Genomic DNA, 22,247 nt, shown 5'->3' with positions numbered 1-22,247 from the left:
CTGTTAAAATCATATCATATTATAAGCAATAAAATGCAAGAATCATTCTTTTTATGTCACTTTTCAAGTATATTTGACATTGTCACCGTAAATAAGCATATTACTAGTTACTAGTGGTGTGCCACTAGGATCTATTTGGGACCACTGCTGTTTTATAAATGATTTAGACGCAGGCATAGGTGGATGGATTAGTAAATTTGCAGACAAGACTAAAGTTGGTTGAGTAGTAGACAGTTTGGAAGAATGTTACAGGTTGCAGGGGGACTTGGATAAACTTCAGAATTAGGCTGATAGGTGGCAAATGGAGTTCAATGCAGCTAAATGTGAGGTGACGCCTTTGGGAAGAATAACAAGAAGGCAGAGGGTCAATGGAAAGATTGTTGGTAGTGTGGATGTGCAGAGGGATCTTGGAGTCCATGTACATAGATCCCTGAAAGTTGCCACTCAGGTTGATAGCGCTGTTAAGAAGGCATATGGTGTGTTAGGTTTCATTCGTAGAAGGCTTGAGTTCCAGAGTCACAATATCATGCTGAAACTATACATAACACTAGTGCAGCCACACTTGGAATATTGTGTACAGTTCTGGTTGTCATATTTTGAGAATGATGTGGAAGCATTGGAAAAGGTGCAGAGGAGATTTACCAGGATATTGCCTGGTCTGGAGGGAAGGTCTTATGAGGAAAGGCTGAGAGACTTGAACCTGTTCTCATTGGCAAGAAGAAGGCTAAGAGGGGATTTGACAGAGACACACAAGATGATCAGAGGATTAGATAGGGTAGACAGTGAAAGTCTTTTTCCCAGCATGATGACATCAGCGTGTACGAGGGCGTATAACTACAAATTGAGGGATGATAGATTTAAGACAGATGTCAGATACAGGTTCTTTACACAAAGAGTGGTTAGAACGTGGAATGCCCTACTGGCTAATGTAGTCAACTCAGCCACATTAGTAGAGATTTAAACAATTCTTAGAAAAGCACATGGATGATTTTGGGATAGTGTAGGGGATAGTTCACAGGTCAGCGCAACATCGAGGGCCGAAGGACCTGATCTGCACTGTATTGTTCTTTGGTCTATGTTGTTCTATGTATAGAGGGCACTGGGAACATTCCCCCATCTATAAAATATAAATTCTTCTTGTACCTACCACATAGTACGTCGTGTCACTCCCTTATGTGTTTTGTTTGAGCATCAGCTTGGCCTAATTTTTGTTTAATCAAAAAGTTGAGCATTCAAAGTCCACCCCTGGAATTTTGGACCGATTACATGATTGATTTTTTGAATTGCTGCTTTCTAGGTTAGTTGTCAATTAGGTCCTGCTCTGCTGATTTATTCAGCTCTTTTTCACTTTGTCAGTTCATGCAACTTCAAATTAATGTGGGAAAATATAAATTATGCACTTTGGCAGGAAGAATTGAAGAGATTAATTTAAATATAGAGAGCTGTAGCACAGAGAGATTTGGGAGTTCTCATGCATAAATCACAAAATGCTAGCATATAAGTTCAACTGGTAATAAAATAGAATAGCAATTTATTGTCAGTGTAATTATAAAAATACAGTGCGAAGTCTAAAATTCACCACAATTTGGCACAATTTTAAATACAGATATTGTGAAAAAAAATTGAGACAAAATAAGGACAAAGTTAATTTTTTGTTCCTTCCATGGGGTTCTGGACTTCTGAAGTGGCTACAGGATGCTATTACCAAAGCCACCAATGAGGTAGCCAAAACAAGGATTTCTGGACCAATCTGCAATGCTGCCACCGCTGAACCCACTGCGTCACTGCCATAGCAGGAGGGACAGATTGGACTCACCAAGTAGCCGATGCTGAAGCTGACACTCAAGCCATTGCCACTTCGGTCGCTGCCTGAAGCCGCCACTTTGCTGCCATAACCACAAGGAACAAATCAGAACTGCCCATGTGGCTATTTAAGGCTGAGATAGATGGCTTCTTAATCAGTGGGAGAATCAAGTGTTAGAGGGGAAGATCAGGAAAGTAGATACGAGAAATGTTGGATCAGCTATGATACTATTGAATGGCAGAACAGGCTCGAGGGACTGAACAGCCCCCTCCTGTTCCTATTTCTTATGCTGTTATAATGGTCTTATCTCCATATCACCAGAACTTTTGCAGTTTATCGCTGTCAGCCATATTCGGCCTGTGGCCTTCTCCATCACGAAATATTAATGCTATGTTTCAATTTTTGTTTTCTTTTATGTTGATATGTTTGTATAGGTTGTTAGGCAGTCCATACTGGAACTCCATCTACAGCCTGAAGATAGCTTTGTTCTGAAAGTAATTCAGCTGGAGGAAATACTTCAAGTACGTCACTCAGTCTTTGTTGTTGGCAATGCTGGAACTGGAAAATCACAGGTAAATATTTATGTGATTTGATGCTGTGAATCAGTGATTTTGTCATCTAAAAAAGATCTTCCCATATGCTAAGGTCAACAATGTGTTAGCACATCAGATCATTCTGAACACATCAGGTTGCCATATGAGAACTAACAAGTCATGACAAACATTTATTCTTTACAGCTGTCAATATCTCTGCTGGATTAGGTGACCTTTTCCTTTCTGCTATCTTGGATATTGCACATTGTTTGTTTCTTCTGGTGAGTTATATGTCAGTGGAATTGGTTCTCATTCTAGCTTTAGATCTGTGCTGCAGTAAGTAGACTTACTCTTTGGACTTTCTGCTTCCTTCTCAATTAATAAATTGTTTACTGAAATCAGCTTGTTCACTACCTCAATTGTGTTACCTGGAGATAAATAATTGCTTGATAGTTAGGAATTTTCTTTGGTAGATGAGGAGATTGGACATTTTGGTTGAAGGTGTCCTTTTCTAATCACGTCAGTACCTCAGATTAGTCTTGAATATGTCAGAGTTTTTGTTTACTCTATTTAATTTAGTTGCAGACCTTTCTATTGTCTGTATATCACTGTATACCATTTCAAGTGATGTAGACAGTATAGTTTTTGTCTCTTTGCTTGCACTTCATTTTCAAGTTTGTTACAACTGGGAATCAGAACCCTTCAGTTGAAACCATTTCAGCCAAGCCATTTCTATCTCCTTGATGGTGTTAATCATTTTTTTCAGGAGATGCTGCTTTTCGTTTAGGTTCCACCATGACTTTAGAGAACACTGCAAGATTTTCTGCAGGGACTTCCTGAACCTTTCGTTGTTTAACCGCTTCTATTTTTGAATGAGATTAAGATCAATATAAACTCTTCTTTGCTGTGCAGTACATATCGGTTTTCTGGTATTTAACATCCCCTTTGTTTGAAAGTCATTTGTTGTATACCTTTAACATTAAATAGGATGCACCTGGGAAATGTAGCTGATCTTCTGTCATCAATGTAACCAATGTTGTAACATACCAAAATTTCCTATCTGACAGTACTATGACACTGGCTCTTGTGTCTGATATGAAATTCGTTAAATGCCAATTAACATAAATGTCTGCCTGTCAAAATATTTGGTTTGGGTCAATTAATTCCCCAAGATAAACTTTGGGCTTATCTTCTACTAGAAACTGGTCTACCACATTTATCTCTTTGTGTGGGTAGTTTTAATTTTCTGCTTTTCTGTGGTTATGAGTTGCTTTAGCACATTTTCTGAAAACAATGTACATTTTATAACAAAAGCTTTCAATGTTGAAATCTCAGCACTGTTCACGCCTGTAAAGTTTCTTTGCTCCACAGCACAGGCATGGGCCTGGTGTCTGTCTTGCCTGCTGCACTATCTTACCTTGCCTGTCTTTTGAGGTTTTGTACCTTCAGAAATTAATACATTCTGTCGATATCCTGTGTCAAGATTTGTCTTCTTCTCTTTGGATTGGTCTGTTTTCCTTCTGGACTGCTGCTTCACTCACCATTTGAATGACTTTCTCTGGAGTTAGGTTTTCTTTGAAAGTTAATGCAAATGACAAAGACTTGCTCATAATGCCTTTAATGATCCAATCTATTACAAATTTTGACTTTAAGTCACCATAATTGCAATGCTCCACGAGCTTGTAGGGATAATTAATTAGACAATTTATATATTCACCTGTCAGGACCTAGAGATTTATTGGCCTTCAAACCCATCCATTTCCCCAACATCATTTCCCTAATAATATGAATTCCTTCAGTTCCTTACTCTCACTAAACCTTATGTTCCCAAACATTTGTGTATGTATTTCATTGGTCAGTCATTTCCCTGATATAAATTCGCCTATTTCTGATTGTAAGGGAACTACATTTAACTTTGTAAATCTTTTTCTCTTCACATTCCTATGGAAGCATTTACAGGCAATTTTTAATGTTTTCTGTAAGCTTATCTTTCTGCTCTATTTTCCCTTTCTTAATCAAACTCTTTGTCTGCCTTTGTTGAATTTTAAACTGCTCTCATTACTCAGATCTGTTGGTTTATCTGGGTAATTTAAATGCCTCTTCCTTGGATCTAATACCAACTTTAATTATCCTTGGAAGCCATTTTTGGCTACCATTCCCATTTTACTTTAGCAGCAGTTCACCCATGCACTCTTTGCATGTTTTCCATTGTCTTGCACCTTGTATCATCATAGTTTCCTCTATTTAGTTTCAGGATTCCAGCTGTAGAGTCAACTATGTCATATTTCTTTGTGATAATGAATTCTATCATGTTGTGATTTCCCATTCTGAAGAGGTCTTGCGCAACTAGATTGCCAATTATTTCTTTCTCATTACACATTACCCTGTCTACAATAATCTGTTCTCTAGATGGTCCCTCAATGTATTGATCCGGAAACCATCTGCAAGCTACACAAATACTTCCTCTATATTATTGTTACTAATTTGATTTGCTCAATCTGTATGTAGATTAAAGTCACCCATTACTGCTGGCGTTCCTTTGTTACATGTTTCTTGTTTCTAATTTCCTGTTTAATGCCATTCCCAATATCACATATACAGTTTGTGGATCCATTTATAATCCCCACTAATGTTTTTTGTTCCTTGGGTGTTTCTCAGCTCTACACATACAGATTTCATATCACCAGGGCTGTTGTTCATATCCTTCCTCACTATTATGCTAATTTCCTCCTCAACCAGCAAAGTAACTCCACCGCCTTTTCCTTCTTATCTCACTGTTTTTTTTTCAGTTCTTCCTAAATATTGAATGCCCCTGGATATTCTGTCCAATCCCTAGTCCCACTGTGGTCATGTCTCCACAATCCTGATTCTATCATAACTATTTTCTTCCAGTTGTGTGATTAATTTATTTAGTTTATTGCAAATTTTCAACACATTAAGGCACAAAGTCTTAAAATTTCTCCTTTCAACATTGCTTGTCTCATTCCTATCAGTTTTCATTGAGTCCCTGTTTGTTCCTGGCTCTTGATTTCTCTGTTCATCAATTTTCCTATTCCTCTTTCTGTCTTTTTTTCTTATCCAGAGTCCCTTTTTCTGACTCCCATCCCCAGGCTACTTTAGCTTAAAGCCTCCTCAACCACTGTAGCAAATACTTCCTAAAGATATTAGTTTTGGTCCTGCCTGGCTGTAACTGGTCCCACCTTCTCTGAATTGGTCCCAATGACCCAGAAATTTGAAACCCCCTCCCTCTTGCACCATCTCTCCAGCCATGTATTCATCTGATATACCCTGCTATTTCTCTATTGACTAGCATATGGTACTGGTATTAATCGTAAGATCATGAGTCCTACTTTCAACTTACTTCCTAACTCCATATATTCTGCTTTTAGGACCTTGTTTTTTTTTTAACCTATGTCTGTACATGTACCACCACCACTTCGTCCTCCACCTCCAGAATGTCCTGTAGCCACTCTGAGACATTCTTGACCCAGCACCAGGGAGGCAACATATTATCTTGAAGTCTTGTTTGCAGCCACAGAAATGCCTATTTCCCCTTACAATTGAATCTCCTATAATTATTGCATTTCCAAGTTTTACTCCAATGCTATGATGATATAAGTGAGGGTAGTGCAGGCATGCTAGCTAAATTTACAAATGATGTAAAAAGATAGTCAGAAAGAATGTTGCAAAAAGTTCATGAGGAGCTCCCAGATGGATATAGAACAGTGAGGGGTGAGTTGACTGAAGTTTGTAAGATGTGTACAGTCTTAGCAAGGTGGACATGGAAAGGACGCTTCCTCTTGTGGGTGAATTGTGAACTGTGAGCACTGTTCCTGTTTCTGATTGCTTTGTCTCTGGATGTCTGATTTCCCCCAAATGAGTTCTCTAACCTTGCCTTACAAGGTACCTGATCACTCCTTTTCCCTGCCTCTGATTCCTTATTCCAGCTCCTCCAAACTAGCAAACTTCCCTATCTAGATTATCATTCTTACTTCCATTCCTCTGCCAACATCACTGCTATCCCTCTCTACCAGAGGTGCACTTTGTCTTTTAACTGAATTGACTGGTTTTAGATCAGATTGGAAATCAGTTTTGTCAGTTAACCTGGCTTCCTGATAATGAATAGTCAGAGATAACACATGCTCAGTGAGAAGTTAAAATTCCACAGTGGTGGTGCATACAATCCCAAACTCTATATATGACATTATTTGAGAAGCCTGACCCTCACCAGTCGTCTAAATGTTCCTGTCTCCCATCTCGTCATCTATACTTTCTCAAAGTCAGTTTATTTAAAATTCAGACTCTTAAGTCTACAGTGTTCATGAGCACATGAAGAATAAATCTTAGTAATTCATTAGTAAGTTTTACATGAGCAGTTGGGAGAGAGCACATCACAAGTGAGACAAAAACAAAGTATGTCTGTACCTCTATGAATTTGAGCTCACTGGAATTTTGGTGCAGCGGGGAAGTGGTATTTTTTGTTTTTTTTGCTTTTGTGTATTGTGTGTTATAGTTTGTCATTGATATTGCATTGTATTAATTATATTATATTATATTAATTAATTAATTATCCTCTAAAAAAGTTTAATTTGAAAGGTGTAAGTCATGCTCTATGTGGGAAGTCAGTAAACTTTCCAGTAGCTAGGCCAGCATGTCTGCAGGAAATGTCTCCAGCTGCAACTCTTGGGAGCCTGGGGATTGGAGCCTCAGTGGCAGCTGGAGACAGTCAAGAACATTCACAGAGAGTGTCATGGATACCACATACAGAGAAGTGGTCATACCGCAGGTTAAGACTCCACAGGCAGGAGGAGAAAGGGTGGCCAGCAAGCTGAGTAAGAGGACCAAACAGATATAGCAGGACTCTCCTGTGGCTATTCCCTGACAAAAAGAAAGACTGTTTTAAATACTGGTGAAAGGAGTGGCCGTCACAGATCCATGCAGGACTCCAATCATCAGGTTCAAACAAAGATCCATTCTTGCATGTTCTCCAGAAAGGGAAAGTGCTAGTCAGGTGATATTGTTCCTGTGAATCTGCTAACTTTGGCCTTGAAGATAGGTAGTGTTTATGCATTTAGAATGTGTTGTTGAAGGAGCATTGGTGAGTTGCTGCACTACATCTTGTAGCATATGCTACAAACTAGTTTTACTGGGCATTAGCATTAAAGGGAAAGAGTGGAAAGCAGGCCATTGACATCAGCTCCATCTGACCTAACCTGGTTTGTCCGCACATCTAATTTCTCCCAAGCAAAGGAAAATGCTTTATCCATGAAGTGGAAACTCTGCATCACAAAACAGCTTGCAAATCCAAAGTCCAGTTACAGCAAAACATTCAACACGCAACCAGACTTCTTAATACATCGTCACTGATCACCCTGAGTTCAATTTCATATCCACACATTCCAAAGTCTCCACAAGCTTGAAAAACTTCATCTGCTTTTCTCAAGTCCAGTGCTGGATGAGAAGAAATTTCTTCCAAATAAACATAGAGAAAATTCATTTTTTACAGTCCATTCCACACACACTATTCCCTAATCAATAACACCATCCTTCTCTTTAACAACTGCTTGGGCCTGAGCCTGAGCCAGTTTTGAACTTGGTGCCATTGATAATAAAATATGCCCTAAAGTTTTGATCAGGGAGGGGGTGATCTGAGATGACCTAGAAAATGGAAGTTCATTGCCTGCATAGTAGGTAGTCCCTGTCTTCCCTTGATATGTTCACTCCCCAGTGTGCCATTCCTTTCACTTGGACTGTTGTCTTTTCATTTACTCTTCCATCCCAAAAATCTAAGGAACTCTGAATCATAATTAGTTCCTATTGGAGGTGTCTGATGACTGACACAGCTTAAGTTTTTACTTTAAAGTTGGCCCAGGAAGGGATCCAAAATGGCAACAATCTGAAAGATCTGCTTTACTGAGCTCTGCATCACAACTCAAGCAAAGTAGTATGATAGCCATCTCTACTTATGCTATTCTGATAAAATTTGACATTAAAACAATTTTAGAACCTTTACTAATCCTGTTTTTTTTAGCAGAGATGACAAAACATGGAACAGGTTCGAGTAAGTCCCAACAAGTAGGATATCTTCCAGAGACACCGAACACGCCTGCGGCCATGACTGCGACTCCCTCTGCTAATTTGTCAGACCCATTGCTTACCAGGCCTTGGTCGTAGAGTTTGTGAAGCTACGGCAAATTATCAAGGCTTTGATTGAAGTGAACCTCTGCAATAGGCTGGACCCGATTTCAGCCATGCTTCAGATACACGAGCAGCAGCTTGAGGCCCTTGGAAAGAGAACGGAGGAGGTTGAACAATGGACTGCAGCATCGGAGACCATAACCAATTCCTCAAAGGAATGGATGCAGGCCCTTGAGAAGCTGATCTGGGTCTTAACTGAGCAAATCGCGATTTCGAAATTAGAGGGAGGAGGAAGAATGTCCACATCATTGGGACTGCCGGAAGGAGTGGGAGGTGGTCAGCCAGTGAGGTTTTTTTGAGAGATGGCTTCCACGATTCCTTTGCTTAGAGGCTGAAGCTGGTCGGGTGAAGACCGAGAGAACTTACCAGATTGTGCACAAAGGAGAACTCACCAGGATGTGCACACAGGTCAGGTTCAGACCAGTGTCCTCGTTCAGTCCTAGTGCGATTTCATAGTTACTGAGACAAACAAAGAGTTCTGGAAGCATCCAGAACAGAGAGGAGGGATCCCCACAGGCCCTAATTCATGAGGGCTCTAGGATTATGTTTATTCAGGATTTTTCTGCAGTGGTGATTTGGAAAAGGAAGTCCTTTAATGATATTAAGAGAAGACTGAGGGACCAGTGGTGCTTTGTTTTATTTACAATAGTCTTACATACTCATTTGATTTCTCAGAGAAACCAAAAATCTTTCTGGACACTTCAAAGTAGGCTGGATGGTTTAATGTACACGAACAATAATGTTTTTTGTTTCCTTCTCTTAAAGTAAGTTTTGATGGATGTTTTCTGATATTAATCAGGATTAATGTATAGTTGGGGATGGGTGAAATACTTACTTTTAACTTCTTTGTTAATATTGCTATTTTCTTTCTTTTGCTTGGATCTGGGGTGTGGCTCAAGTTGGAAGGGATGACAAAGGCGGTTGTGGGATGAGTAAGTGCCTCTGGTAGACAGGAGGTAAATTCCCTTATTGAGTGCCTTTGGTAATTTGTATTTTGTTTTGCTTTTTGGTTTTTTTGTGCATATAGTTCTTGAAAATTTTGTAAATTTGTTAGTAGTAATAGTAATTTTAGTTTGTGTAGTTTTTAGGCTCTATGAGTCTTTTTTTGTTGATGCTCAGCAATTTGTAAGTTGAATTATTCCTCTCAGGAGTTCAAATGTCGTTGCAAATATTACGGCTAATGGCATGCTTAAATTTAAGTATCTGGAGCATTAAGGTGAGCTATTCACCAGTTAAGAGGAAAAGGATACTTTCTTACCTCAATTGCCCTATTGCAGGAGACACAGCTTGATGATAAGGAACATTTGAAATTGCAGCAGGGTGGGTTGGATTGGGTATACTTTACATCTTTTAATACTAGGAGTAGGGGATTGGCCATACTTGTTAGAAAGAATCTCCTATTTAAATTATTAGATCATATTAAAGATGAGCAAAGGTGGTTCGTAATCCTTAAAGCCTTAGTACATGCGGAGGACTATGGTATTTTGAATATTCATTGTCCCTGGCTCATCCTCTTAAATTCCTGGTAGATGCATTTTCTAAACTGAGTACCCTTGTATTGTTGCATATTGTTATGGGTGAGATTTTATGGTTCTCATGGTGGACAGAATGCCAAAAAGTCCCCCAACACTCTCTTTGCAATCCAAGCAACTAGTGGACTTACATGTGGAATTGAGTTTGGGTGATGTCTAGAGATGGCTCCACCCTATGGGTAGGGACTTCACATTCTTCTCTAATCTGCACAAATGCACTAGGATTGATTTCTTCCTTACCCCTGCGGCATACTTGGATTCAGTAGTAAATTGGGAATCTTACTGTTTCTGACCATGCAGCAGTACACTTAGTGGTTAAGATAAAGGGCATACAACAGGTTTGCAGCACTGGTGAATGGACCCCTTTATTCTTAAGGACAGTAAGTTCATTGAGTATTTCTCTGAAGAATTTAAAGCTTTCTTAGCTATTAATTCAGAAAAGGCCAGCAACCCGTCTATTCTCTGGGAAATTGCTAAGGCTTACGCTAAGGGGTTAATTATTCCCTATTTACCAGTCAGAGGTGTAAAGGGTTGCAGATCATCTAACAATGTCAGGAGTTTACTTAATATGATGCAAACGTATCAACAACAATCTGTGCCATGATTAGTGATCTCCCTAGATGCAAGAAGGCATTTGATTGGGTTGAGTGGCCTTATCTTTTTTATACTTTGGAATGGTTTGGCCTTGGTGAAGCCTTTATTAAGTGGGTAAAGGTCATTTACTGCAATTCTCACCAATGGTGTGAGATCCAGTAATTTTAATATTTGTATTGGCAGTTGGCAAGGCTGTCCCCTCTCACCATCGCTCTTGACCTTGGTGATTGAGCCACTGGCAGAGGCTATCCGTAGGAATCCCAACATAGTTTGGCCCAGAAATGGGATCAAATCACTTAAGATGACATTATATGCAGATGATGTTCTTATCTTTTTGTCTAACCCTATAATTTCGGTACTCCATCTGATAGAATGCATTAATTCATTTAGCGCCTTTTCGTACTATGTGATTAATTTTTCTGAATTGAAGGTAATGCCTATGGGGATTTTAGAAGGATACCCAACACTGAGGGTGAATCACCATTTCCCTTTAAATGGTCACAGTGTTTTTTTTCTTTGGGTATTTCTGATAGTGCAGACTTTGATCAGCCCATTTGTTTGACAGAATTAAGCAAGAACTTTAAAGAGGGGAGGCAGTTCCAATATCTTGGTTAGGCCCTTATTAAAATGAATATCCTTCCTTGTTTGTTATATCCTATGCAAATGCTTCCTTTGATCTTTCCTATACAAATATTCTAGAGACTTAATTCTGGCATCACAGGCTGCCCCTTATCAAGCTAGTCAAATTGCAACTGGCCCATAGATTGGGGATAGTGGACCTCCCAGACATTAAACGATACCAATTAACTTCCCTTTTATCTTTTGTGAGTAACTGATTCTGTGAGGACCCGGCGGCAATATAGTTAGATATTGAAGCCCATGCTGGCCAAGCAAGTAAACTGTGAGTGGTGCATTATACTACCTTGCCAACTCTGGTCAGGATATGGAGTTCTTGCAAAATTGTTCTTCAGTACTCTGGGTGAGAACTAATGTTGTCTTCCTCCATGTGGAAAGGAAGATAATTGTAAATGACTTGGTGATAGTAACATACAGGTGTCTGTTAATCCTAACTTCATTGCTCCCAGGAGGCTTGAAGGTTTAACCTAATCAGATTATGTATTCTTTTTCAGCAAAGTTTCATGCAGTGCTGCTTTGTGCATACAGAGGACACTTAAACATTCATAATTTTATCAAAGTATCATAAAAGTATAACACATGAATGTAATTCTAGAGAGAAATCAAAGTGGCAAGCAGTTTTCATATTTAAAATAAAACAAAGAACCGTGGATGCTTGAGATCTGAAACAAAAATAGAAATTGCTGGAGAAACTGAGCAAGCCCGGCAGTGTCTGTGGGAAGAAATCAGAGTTAATGCTATGAGTCTGTTCTAATGAAGAAACACCAAACTCAAACATTAACTCTGCTTTTATTCCAAATGTTCTGCCAGACCTATTGAGTTTCCCCAGCAATTTCTATTTTTGTTTCATGTTTTATTGCTCAGCAGCAATGTTCAGTTGGATAATACAATCTGAAGGGAAATCTTAGAAAAAGAGAGAACTTCTCCCTGTGAAGGTTCTTTTAAAAAAATGCAACAATGCTGTAATTTGTTAATTTGTTTCTATGTCTAAATGTGGAGTTATTGCTCCAGACCATTATTGCTGTTTTAACAATCTATTAAAAAAGTCTTCTTAGTATTAACAATTATAAACTTATAAATTTTAGTTTGGCAATTATAAAATCAGCTTCTGAATTAATGTTAATTCTGTAGCATTAGAATAAATTTTGAGTCAGACTGTTTTTTGTTTCACTTTTTGTAGGTGATGCTATCTTTGAAAACTACCTATTTGAAGATGAAGCGAAAAGCCATTACTATAGATCTTGATCCTAAGGCTGTGACTTGCGATGAACTGTTTGGAGTCATTAACCCAGCCACGAGGGAATGGAAGGATGGTAATCAGTTTCTTACCATGTACCTATAGGATTAAGAATAAAAAGGGAAAATGATATCCTTACAGTGGATGACTTCCAAACATTGTCAATTGCTATGCTAAAGCAAATCTATAGAATTATGCTGAGGGTGAATTCATTTTGGGTTTCTACCAGTCTGCTACTTAAATTTTGAGCTCACCCTATTTGTTAGGGCCTTAATTATATACTTAAAGCTACTCTCACTAGTCGTGTAGTTAGATATTTCTGAGGACTGAGGATATCTCCACACGCACTCCTTCTTGGAGGTGTGGTTCTGTGTTACAAGCCAGCTATCCAGGCACTGAGCTAACCAACCAGCATCCAGGCTATTGAATAAAGTTGTCTAATGCAGTGTCTAAGACATTTCTATTTTCAGGATTGTTTTACTCGAATCTCTTCTGATCTCTCTGCTAATGTCAGACCAACACCCTCAGTCACATCAGATGACACTCTATAAAAGAGATTTCGGCAAACTTCTGCTCAAGTTCGAATAGCAAGGGACAAGAATTTGTGAGGAAGTTCATGCCATATTCTGAAGATACTTCAAATGAAAGGGATATATTAGTTTCAGTACATTTTGGGAATGCATCTCAATCAATTTTACACTGACTAACAATATTCAGACACAGATCTCATCTAAACATGGAAATTGACACACCTTTGTGACAGGTAGGACTTGAACCCAGAGGTTGAAAAGGGGAAATACTGCTAAAATAGGGAGAATACTGCTAAAGTATGGGGAAAATTCACTGTTAATTGAAATGATATCTATAGCACAGAGAGAGATAGTATTTGTTGGGAACAGTCATCTCAAGACCAGAACATCATTTAAGAAGCTCTTCCGAGCAATCTTCTGAATCCAAACATTTTCAGTGGCTTCATTAATCATTGTCCATCCAACATAAGAGAAAAGGTAGGATGGTTTGTTGGTAATTGCACGCTGTTCAATTTCATTTAAAACTCCACAGTTGATAAGTAGTCTTTCCCAGCTGTTATAGAGTCATTGTCATACAGCACAGAAACAGACTCTTTGGTCCAACTTGTCCACACTGGACACATGTCCAAAACTGATGTGGTCCCATTTGCTTGCATTTGGCCCATTTCCTGTTAAACATTTTCTATTCGTATACTTATCCAGATACCTTTTAATGCTCTGATTGCTCCCACTGGCAGTTCATTCCATATGTGCACCATCCTTTGCATGAAAAATGTGTTCCTCAGGTTTGTCTACCGAATCAGTATGGGTGGAAGTCAGAAACAGGAAAGGAGCAGTCACCATATTGGGAGTAATCTTTCAACCCCCCAATAGCAATAGAGACATGAAGGAGCAGAATGGGAGACAGATTTGGGAAAGATGCAGAAGTAACAGGTTGTTGTCATGGGTGACTTCAACTTCCCTGATATTGATTGGAACCTCCTTAGTGCAAAAGCTTGGATAGAGCAGATTTTGTCAGGTATGTCGAGGAAGCATTCCTGATTCAATATGTAAATAGGCCGACTGGAGGGGAGGCCATAATAGATTTGGTGCTTGGCAATGACCGAATAGCGTGGAGGGCTGTTGTAGGTTGAAACGAGACAGTGACAGAACGCAGAACTGGGCAGATGAAGTTAAACCTGGAAAAGTGTGAAGTGATTCGTTTCGGAAGGTTGAATTTGAATTCAGATTACAGGGTTAAAGACAGGATTCTTGGCAGTGTGGAGGAACAGTGGGATCTTGGGGTCCACGTCCTAGATCCCTCAAAGTTGCCACCCAAGTTGATAGGATTGTTAATAAGGTGTATGGTGTGTTGCATTTTATTAGCGGGGGATTGGGTTTCAGAGCTGTGAGGTTTTGCTGCAGCCCTATAAAGCTCTGGTTAGACCACACTTGGAATATTACATTCAGTTCTAATCACCTCATGGGCGGTTTAGAGAAGATACAGAGGAAATTTACCAAGAAACTTCCTGGACTGGAGGCATGTCTTATGAAGAAAGGTTGAAGGAGCTAGGGTATTTCTCATTGGAGCAAAGAAGGATGACAGGTGATTTGACAGAGGTGTACAAGATGATGGGAGAAAGTGAGAACTGCAGATCAGAGTCGAAAGGTGTGGCACTGAAAAAGCACAACAGGTCAGGCAGCATCTAAGGAGCAGGAGAGTCAACGTTTTTGGCAGATGCCAGATGATGACTTCTGTTCCAGATGATGAAAGGCATAGATGGAGTGGATAGCCAGAGACTTCTTCCCAGGTGGAAATGGCTATCAGAAGAGGATATAATTTTAAGGTGATTGGAGGAAGGTTTAGGGGAGATATTAGAGGTAGACTGTTTACATAGAGAGTGGTGGGTGCATGGAATGCACTACTAGCAGTGATTTTAGGGTCAGGTACATTAGGGTATTTAAGCGACTCTTGGATAAGCACATGGATTATAGTAAAACGAGAAGTAGGTTTTATGGGCGGCACGGTGGCACAGTGGTTAGCACTGCTGCCTCACAGCGCCGGAGACCTGGGTTCAATTCCCGACTCAGGCGACTGACTGTGTGGAATTTGCACGTTCTCCCCGTGTCAGCGTGGGTTTCCTCCGGGTGCTCCGGTTTCCTCCCACAGTCCAAAGATGTGCGGGTTAGGTGAATTGACCATGCTAAATTGCCCATAGTGTTAGGTAAGGGGTAAATGTAGGGGTATGGGTGGGTTTCGCTTCGGCGGGTCGGTGTGGACTTGTTGGGCCGAAGGGCCTGTTTCCACACTGTAAATCTAATCTAATCTAATCTAATAGGATAAGAGGTTGACACAACATTGAGGGCCAAAGGGCCCGTACTGTGCTGTACTGTTCTATCTTTTATGAACTATGTTCCTTTTTAAATCTTTCCCCTCTCACATTAAATCTGTGCTCTCTACTTTTGGATTTCCCCACCCTGGGAAAAAGAGCTTGGTCATTCATCTTATTTGTGCCCCTCATGATTTTATCAACCTCTATAAGGTCACACCTCAATCTCCAATGCTCCAGGCTAAAAAGGCCCAGCATAGTCATCCTCTCCCTATAGCCCTCCCTATAAACCTCCAGTCCCAGCAACATCCTTGTAAAACTTTTGCACTCTTTCTAGTTTAAAAACAGTTTTCCTTTAGCAGAGTGACCAGAATTGTATGCAGCATTCTAAAAGTGGCCTCACTAATTCCTGTACAGTAGCAACTTGACGTCCCAACTCCTGAACTCAGTGCATTGACTAATAAAGGCAAGAGTGCCAAATGCCTTCTTCTCTACCTTGTCCACCTGCAACTTCATTTCAAGGAACTATGCACCTGCACCCCTAGATTTCATTGTTTGGCAACACTGTCAGGAACCTACTATTAACTGTGTAAGTCCTGCATTTAGTAATACTGCATTTAGTTTATTGGATCATAAGTTCAATTTTTGCAATAAGTCACCTTGATGGTTATTCATTGAACATATTCACATGTTCATTTAAGGTAGTCAATGTTGTTTACCAGAAGAATATACATTTATCACACTAAAGTAAACACGAACATAGCTATCTCTATATAGAAAATGTAAGTTTAGAACGATCTTAAAATAAACAATAAATCACGGTTTTTTAAAATTACATTCACTCATGGGATGTGGGCAATTTTGGCTCAGCCAGCATTTATTGCACATCACTAATTACCCTTGAGAAGGTGATGGTGATCTGCCTTTTTGAACTACTACATTCAATTTGGTGTGTCACAATGCTGTTACAGAGGAAGTTTCATGATTGCGACCCAGTGACACTGAAGGAATGGTAATATTTCCAGTTCTGGACAGTGAGTGGCTTGGAGGTTTGCTTGCAGTTAGTGGTATTCCCATGTATCTGCTGCTCTTGTCCTTTTAGATAATAATAGCAGTAGGCTTGGAAGGTGAGGTCTAAGTAGCCTTGGTGAATTTCTGCAGTGCATCTTTTGGATGGTACACACTACCGCTGCTGAGCAGTAATGATGGAGGGCTGAATATTTGTGAATGTTATATCAATTCAGCAGTTTGCTTTCAACACAAAAAACAGATAATGCTGAAAAAGCTCAGCAGGTCTAGCAGCATCTGAGAGAAATCAGCGTTAACGTCTATGCTTTGTTTCCTCCATGTAGAGGAGACCAGAATGTGAGACTAGATTCTGTGAAGTACAGGTAAAACGTTGTTTCCTCTGGAAAGTGTACTTGGGCCTTTGGATACTGAGGATTGGGGAAGTAAACAAAAGATGTTTTGGGTTCAAGTGACCCTTTCTTAGACCTGACGGTAGCTAGGAAAATGACAGTTTATATGCAGAAGACAGGGATTTGGGAGGCTGGGGGTTGGTGTGGGAGGCTGGGGGTTGGTGTGGGGGTTAGTGGTGGTAAGGAGTAAATGATAGGTGGGAATAGAGCCCAAAGAGAGAGTAGAGCAGTTGGACAGACAGAGGAGTGGATAACAATCTGGCTAGAAGGGTGAATAGCTATTAAAAGAGCATGTTAGTGGCTAACATGAGACAGCAGTGTTGGCCAGGAAACAGAGTGGTGTTTTGGAGTGGCAGGCAACTGGAAGCTCTTTTTTACAGACAGAACACAGGTGTTCTGTGAAGCAGTTACCCAGTCTATGCTTTGTTTCCTCAATGTAGGGGCAACCAGAGTGTGAGCAGCAAATGCAGTAGAGTCATAGAGATGTACAGCATGGAAACAGACCCTTCAGTTCAACCTGTCCATGCCGGTCAGATATCCCAACCCAATCTAGACCACCTGCCAGCCTTCAGCCCATATCCCTCCAAACCCTTTCTATTCATATACCCATCCAAATGCTTCTTAAATGTTGTAGTTATACCAGCCTCCACCATATCCTCTGGCAGCTCATTCCATACACGTACTACCCTCTGCGTGAAAATGTTGCCCCTTAAGTCTCTTTTATATCTTTCCCCTCTCACCCTATACCTATGCCCTCTAGTTCTGGACTCCCCCACACTAGGGAAAAGACTTTGTCTATTTATCCTATCCATTCCCCTCATAATTTTGTAAACCTCTATAAGGTCATCCCTCAGCCTCCAACGCTCCAGGGAAAACAGCCCAAGCTTATTCAACCTCTCCCTATAGATCAAATCTTCCAACCCTGGCAACAGCCTTGTAAATCTTTTCTGAACCCTTTCAAGTTTCACAACATCTTTCCGATAGGAAGAAGACCAGAATTGCACTCAATATTCCAACAGTGGCCTAACCAATGCCCTGTACAGCCACAACATGACCTCCCAACTCCTGTACTCAATACTCTGACCAATAAAGGAAAGCATGCCAAATGCCTTCTTCACTATCCTATCTCCCTGCGACTCCACTTTCAAGAAGCTATGAACCTGCACTCCAAGGTCTCTTTGTTCAGCAACACTCCCTAGGATCTTACCATTAAGTGTATAAGTGTTGAAAAGTGTGGTGCTGGAAAAGCACAGCAGGCCAATCAGCATCTGAGGAGCAGGAGAATCGACGTTTCAGGCATAAGCCCTTCTTCAGGAACGAGACTGGTGTGCCAAGTGGGCTGAGATAAAAGGTGGGGGTGGGGTGGGGGGGGGGGGGGGGGTGGGCGGAGGAATTTGGGGGAGGGGTGCTGGGAATACGATAGGTTGAAGGAGGTGAGGGTGAGGGTGATAGGCTGGAGAGGCGGTGGGGGCAGAGAGGTCAGGAAGAAGATTGCAGGTCAAGAGGGCGGTGCTGAAACCGGGGGTTGGGACTGAGATAAGGTGGGGGGAGGCGAAATGAGGAAGCTGGAGAAATCTACTTTCATCCCGTGTGGTTGGAGGGTTCCTAGGCGGAAGATGAGGCACTCTTCCTCCAGGCGTCGTGTGGCCAGGGTCTGGCGATGAAGGAGACCAAGGACCTGCATGTCCTTGGCGGAGTGGGAGGGGGAGTTAAAGTGTTCAGCCATGGGACGGTTGGTTTGTTGATGCGGGTGTCCCAGAGGTGTACCTGAAACGTTCCGCAATTAGGCGGCCTGTCTCCCCAATGTAGAGGAGACCACATCGGGTGCAGCGGATACAGTAAATGATGTGTGTGGAGGTGCAGGTGAATTTGCGATGGATATGGAAGGATCCATTGAATCCTTGGAGGGAGGTGAGGGGGGAGGTGTGAGCGCAAGTTTTGCACTTCTTGCGGTTGCAGGGGAAGGTGCCGGGAGTGGAGGTTGGGTTGGTGGGGTGTGTGGACCTGATAAGGGAGTCGCGGAGGGAGTGGTCACTCTGGAATGCTGATAGGAGTGGGGAGGGAAACATATCCCTGGTGGTGGGGTCTGTTTGGAGGTGGTGGAAATGACGAAGGATTATATGATGTATCCGGAGTTTGGTGGGGTGGAAGGTGAGGACCAGTGGGGTTCTGTCTTGATGGCGATTGGAGGGGCAGGGTTCAACGGTGGATTTGCAGGAAGTGGAGGAGATGCGGTGGAGAGCATCATCGACCACGTGGAAGGGGAAATTGTGGTCTTTGAAGAAGGAGGCCATTTGGGCTGTTCCGTCCTCCTGGGAGCAGATGCTATAGAGGCAAAGGAATTGGGAATATGGGATGACATTTTTACAGCAGGCTGGGTGGGAGGAGGTATAATCTAGGTAGCTGTGGGAGTCGGTCGGTTTGTAGTACATGTCTGTGTTGAGTCGGTTGCCTGAGATAGAAATGGAGAGATCTAGGAAGGAGACGGTCCAGGTAAATTTGAGGTCGGGGTGGAAAGTGTTAGTAAAGTGGATGAACTGTTCAATCTCCTCGTGGGAGCACGAGGTAGCGCCAATACAATCATCAATGTAGCAGAGGAAAAGGTGGGGGTGGTGCCAGTGTAGCTGCGGAAGATGGACTGTTCCACATATCCGACGAAGAGGCAGGCATAGCTGGGGCCCATGCGGGGGGCCATGGCTACTCCTTTGGTTTGGAGGAAGTGAGAGGATTGGAAGGAGAAGTTGTTAAGAGTGAGGACCAGTTCAGTCAGTCGAAGGAGGGTGTCAGTGGAAGGGTACTGGTTGGGTCGGTGGGAGAGGAAGAAGCGGAGGGCTTGGAGGCCTTCGTGATGGCGGATGGAAGTGTATAGGGACTGGATGTCCATCATGAAGATAAGGCATTGGGAGCCGGGGAAGTGAAAATCATGGAGGAGGTGGAGAGTTCTTGGACTAAAGGGGACAGGACAGTGTCGAGATATGCAGAGATGGGTTCGGTGGGGCAGGAGCAGGCTGAGACAATGGGTTGGCCCGGGCGGTCGGGTTTGTGGATTTTGCGCAGGAGGTAGAAACGGGTCATGTGGGGTTGTGGGGCTAGGAGGTTGGAGGCAGTGGATGGGAGATCCCCTGAGGTGATGAGGTTATGGATGGTCTGGGAGATTAAGTGTATATGTCCTGCTAAGATTTGCTTTCCCAAAATGCAGCACCTTGCATTTTTCTGAATTAAACTCCATCTGCCATTCTCAGCCCATTGGCCCATCTGGTACAGATCCTGTTGTAATCTGAGGTAACCCTCTTTGCTGTCCACTACACCTCCAATTTTGGTGTCATCTGCAAACTTACTAACTGTATTTCTTATGCTCGCATCCAAATCATTTATGTAAATGACAAAAAGTAGAGGACCCAGCACCGATCCTTGTGGCACTCCACTGGTCACAGACCTCCAGTCTAAAAAACAACCCTCCACCACCACTCTCTATCTTTTACCTTTGAGCCAGTTCTGTATCCAAATGGCTAGTTCTCCTTGTCTTCCATGAGATCTAACCTTGCTAATCAGTCTCCCATGGGCAACCTTGTCGAACGCCTTACTGAAGTCCATATAGATAACATTTACTGCTCTGCCCTCATCAATCTTCTTTGTTATTTCTTCAAAAAACTCAATCAAGTTTGTGAGACATAATGCAGGTAAAACGCTGCTTCCTCTGGAAAGTGTGTTTGGGCCCTTGGATACTGAGGATTGAAGAAGTAAACAAAATATGTTACACCTTCTGTGGCTGCAGGGGAAGGTGCCATGTTGTGGTGGGGAGCGTTGGGAGTGAGGGAAGAGTGGACCAGGGTGTCCCAGAGAGAATAGTCCTTGTGGAAGGCTGACAAGGGAGGGGAAGGGAATATATGTGTCTGGTGGTAGCATCACATTGAAGATGGCAGAAATGATGGCTAATGGTCCAAACAGGTTGCTTTGTCCTGTATCATGACAGGCTTATTGAGTGTTGTTGGAGATGCATTCATCCAGGCAAGTGGCAAGGATTCTATCAAACTCCTAACCTGTGCCTTGCAGGTGAATAGGTTTTGGAGAGTTAGGAAGTGAGTTATTTCCTACAAGATTCCTAGACTCTGACCTGCTCTTGTAGTCATAGTATTTGTATGACTAAACCAGTTTAATTTCTGATCAATGGTAACACCCAGGATGTTGACAGTCAGAGAGTCAATAATGATGAAACCATCGAATGCCAAGGGGAAAAGGTAGATTATTTCTGGTTGGAGATGGTCACCGCCTGGCATTTGTGTAGTGTACATGTTATTTGCTACTTTTTAGCTCAAACCTGGAAATTGTCCAGGTTATGCTGCATTTGGACATCAGAAACTAAAATCCTTCTGCTCAGGTGAATCTGTTCTCCAGAACTGAAACCTATTACTGGCTGTTGTTTTGTTTTGTATCACTTTATCAATTAGAGCAATTGGTGTAACACTCAGTACTGAATTGAAAACACATGCTTTTCTCAAAATTGGTTCACTGTTCCGAATGAGTTTCTAATCTATTTAAAGAAAAATATTGTAAACGTCATCTGTAAAATGTATTGCATCAGCTCATTAAGCCTTCTTCAACAGTATCTTCAAAACCCACAACCCTGAAAACATAGAGGAACAAGGGCAAAGATTGCATGGGAACTTAGAGATTTATCTGTGTGTCACACATTATCCTGTCTTGGAAATGTACTCCCATTATTTCACCACCAATACATCAATAACCTGGAATTTCCTATATAACAGAATAGTAAGAACATCTACGGGAAATGCAGCAAATTAAGAAGGTGTTTGACCATTATTTCTCAATGCTAATTAAAGATGACCAATGAATGTTGGCCAAGTCCTGATGCACGTATTCAATGAACCTATACATTTCCCAACCACCCCATATTATCCAACTGCTTTTCTGCCATCAAGTTATAGTTATTCCATGACTTTCTCTAATTGTATGCTGTAGACCCCAAAGTTACCTGATTCACCTTTTGCAAGAAGTGTTAACTCTACTTCCTAACTTCATTTTCATTTCCAGCTGCTTGGTCAAATTGAATCAGATCATTTTCATCATCATTATTTTTTGATCCAAAGCTAAGCTTCGAAGCATATTATATTCATCATGCATAGACTATTTGCTTCTTTCCCTGGAGCATTAGCTGCATGCATCAGTACTACAGTGGCACAGAGGCTCTGTGGTTAGCACTGCTGGCCCACCTTGGGCAAGTGGCAGCAGTTGAAGGTATGTAGATTAGGTAGATTGCCCATGCTGAATTGTCCCTTAGTGTACAGGTTAGGTGGATTAGCTATGCTAAATGCATGGTTGCAGTAATGGGGTGGAGTGGTGGGATACTTTCCAGAGGGTTGGTGCAGAGTTGATGGGCTGAATAGCCTGCTTCCTCACTCTGGTGATTCTAAATGTTAACCTTGCATTTGTGACCT

General features: G+C 41.5%; 1 protein-coding gene across 1 annotated transcript in view; it reads left to right on the top strand.

The window, feature by feature from the left end:
* Nucleotides 1-22,247, top strand: part of LOC132827952 (dynein axonemal heavy chain 17-like) — a 443,350-nt gene that overhangs the window by 244,889 nt on the left and 176,214 nt on the right. The window contains exons 40-41 of the mRNA XM_060844799.1: nt 2,239-2,376; nt 12,478-12,610. Of these exons, the coding sequence (XP_060700782.1) occupies nt 2,239-2,376; nt 12,478-12,610 (271 nt within the window). The remainder of the gene's footprint in view (nt 1-2,238; nt 2,377-12,477; nt 12,611-22,247) is intronic.

The sequence above is a fragment of the Hemiscyllium ocellatum genome, chromosome 25 (genome assembly GCF_020745735.1).
Source record: "Hemiscyllium ocellatum isolate sHemOce1 chromosome 25, sHemOce1.pat.X.cur, whole genome shotgun sequence".
Taxonomy (NCBI): Eukaryota; Metazoa; Chordata; class Chondrichthyes; order Orectolobiformes; family Hemiscylliidae; genus Hemiscyllium; species Hemiscyllium ocellatum.
This window is presented reverse-complemented; position numbering and strand designations above follow the sequence as displayed.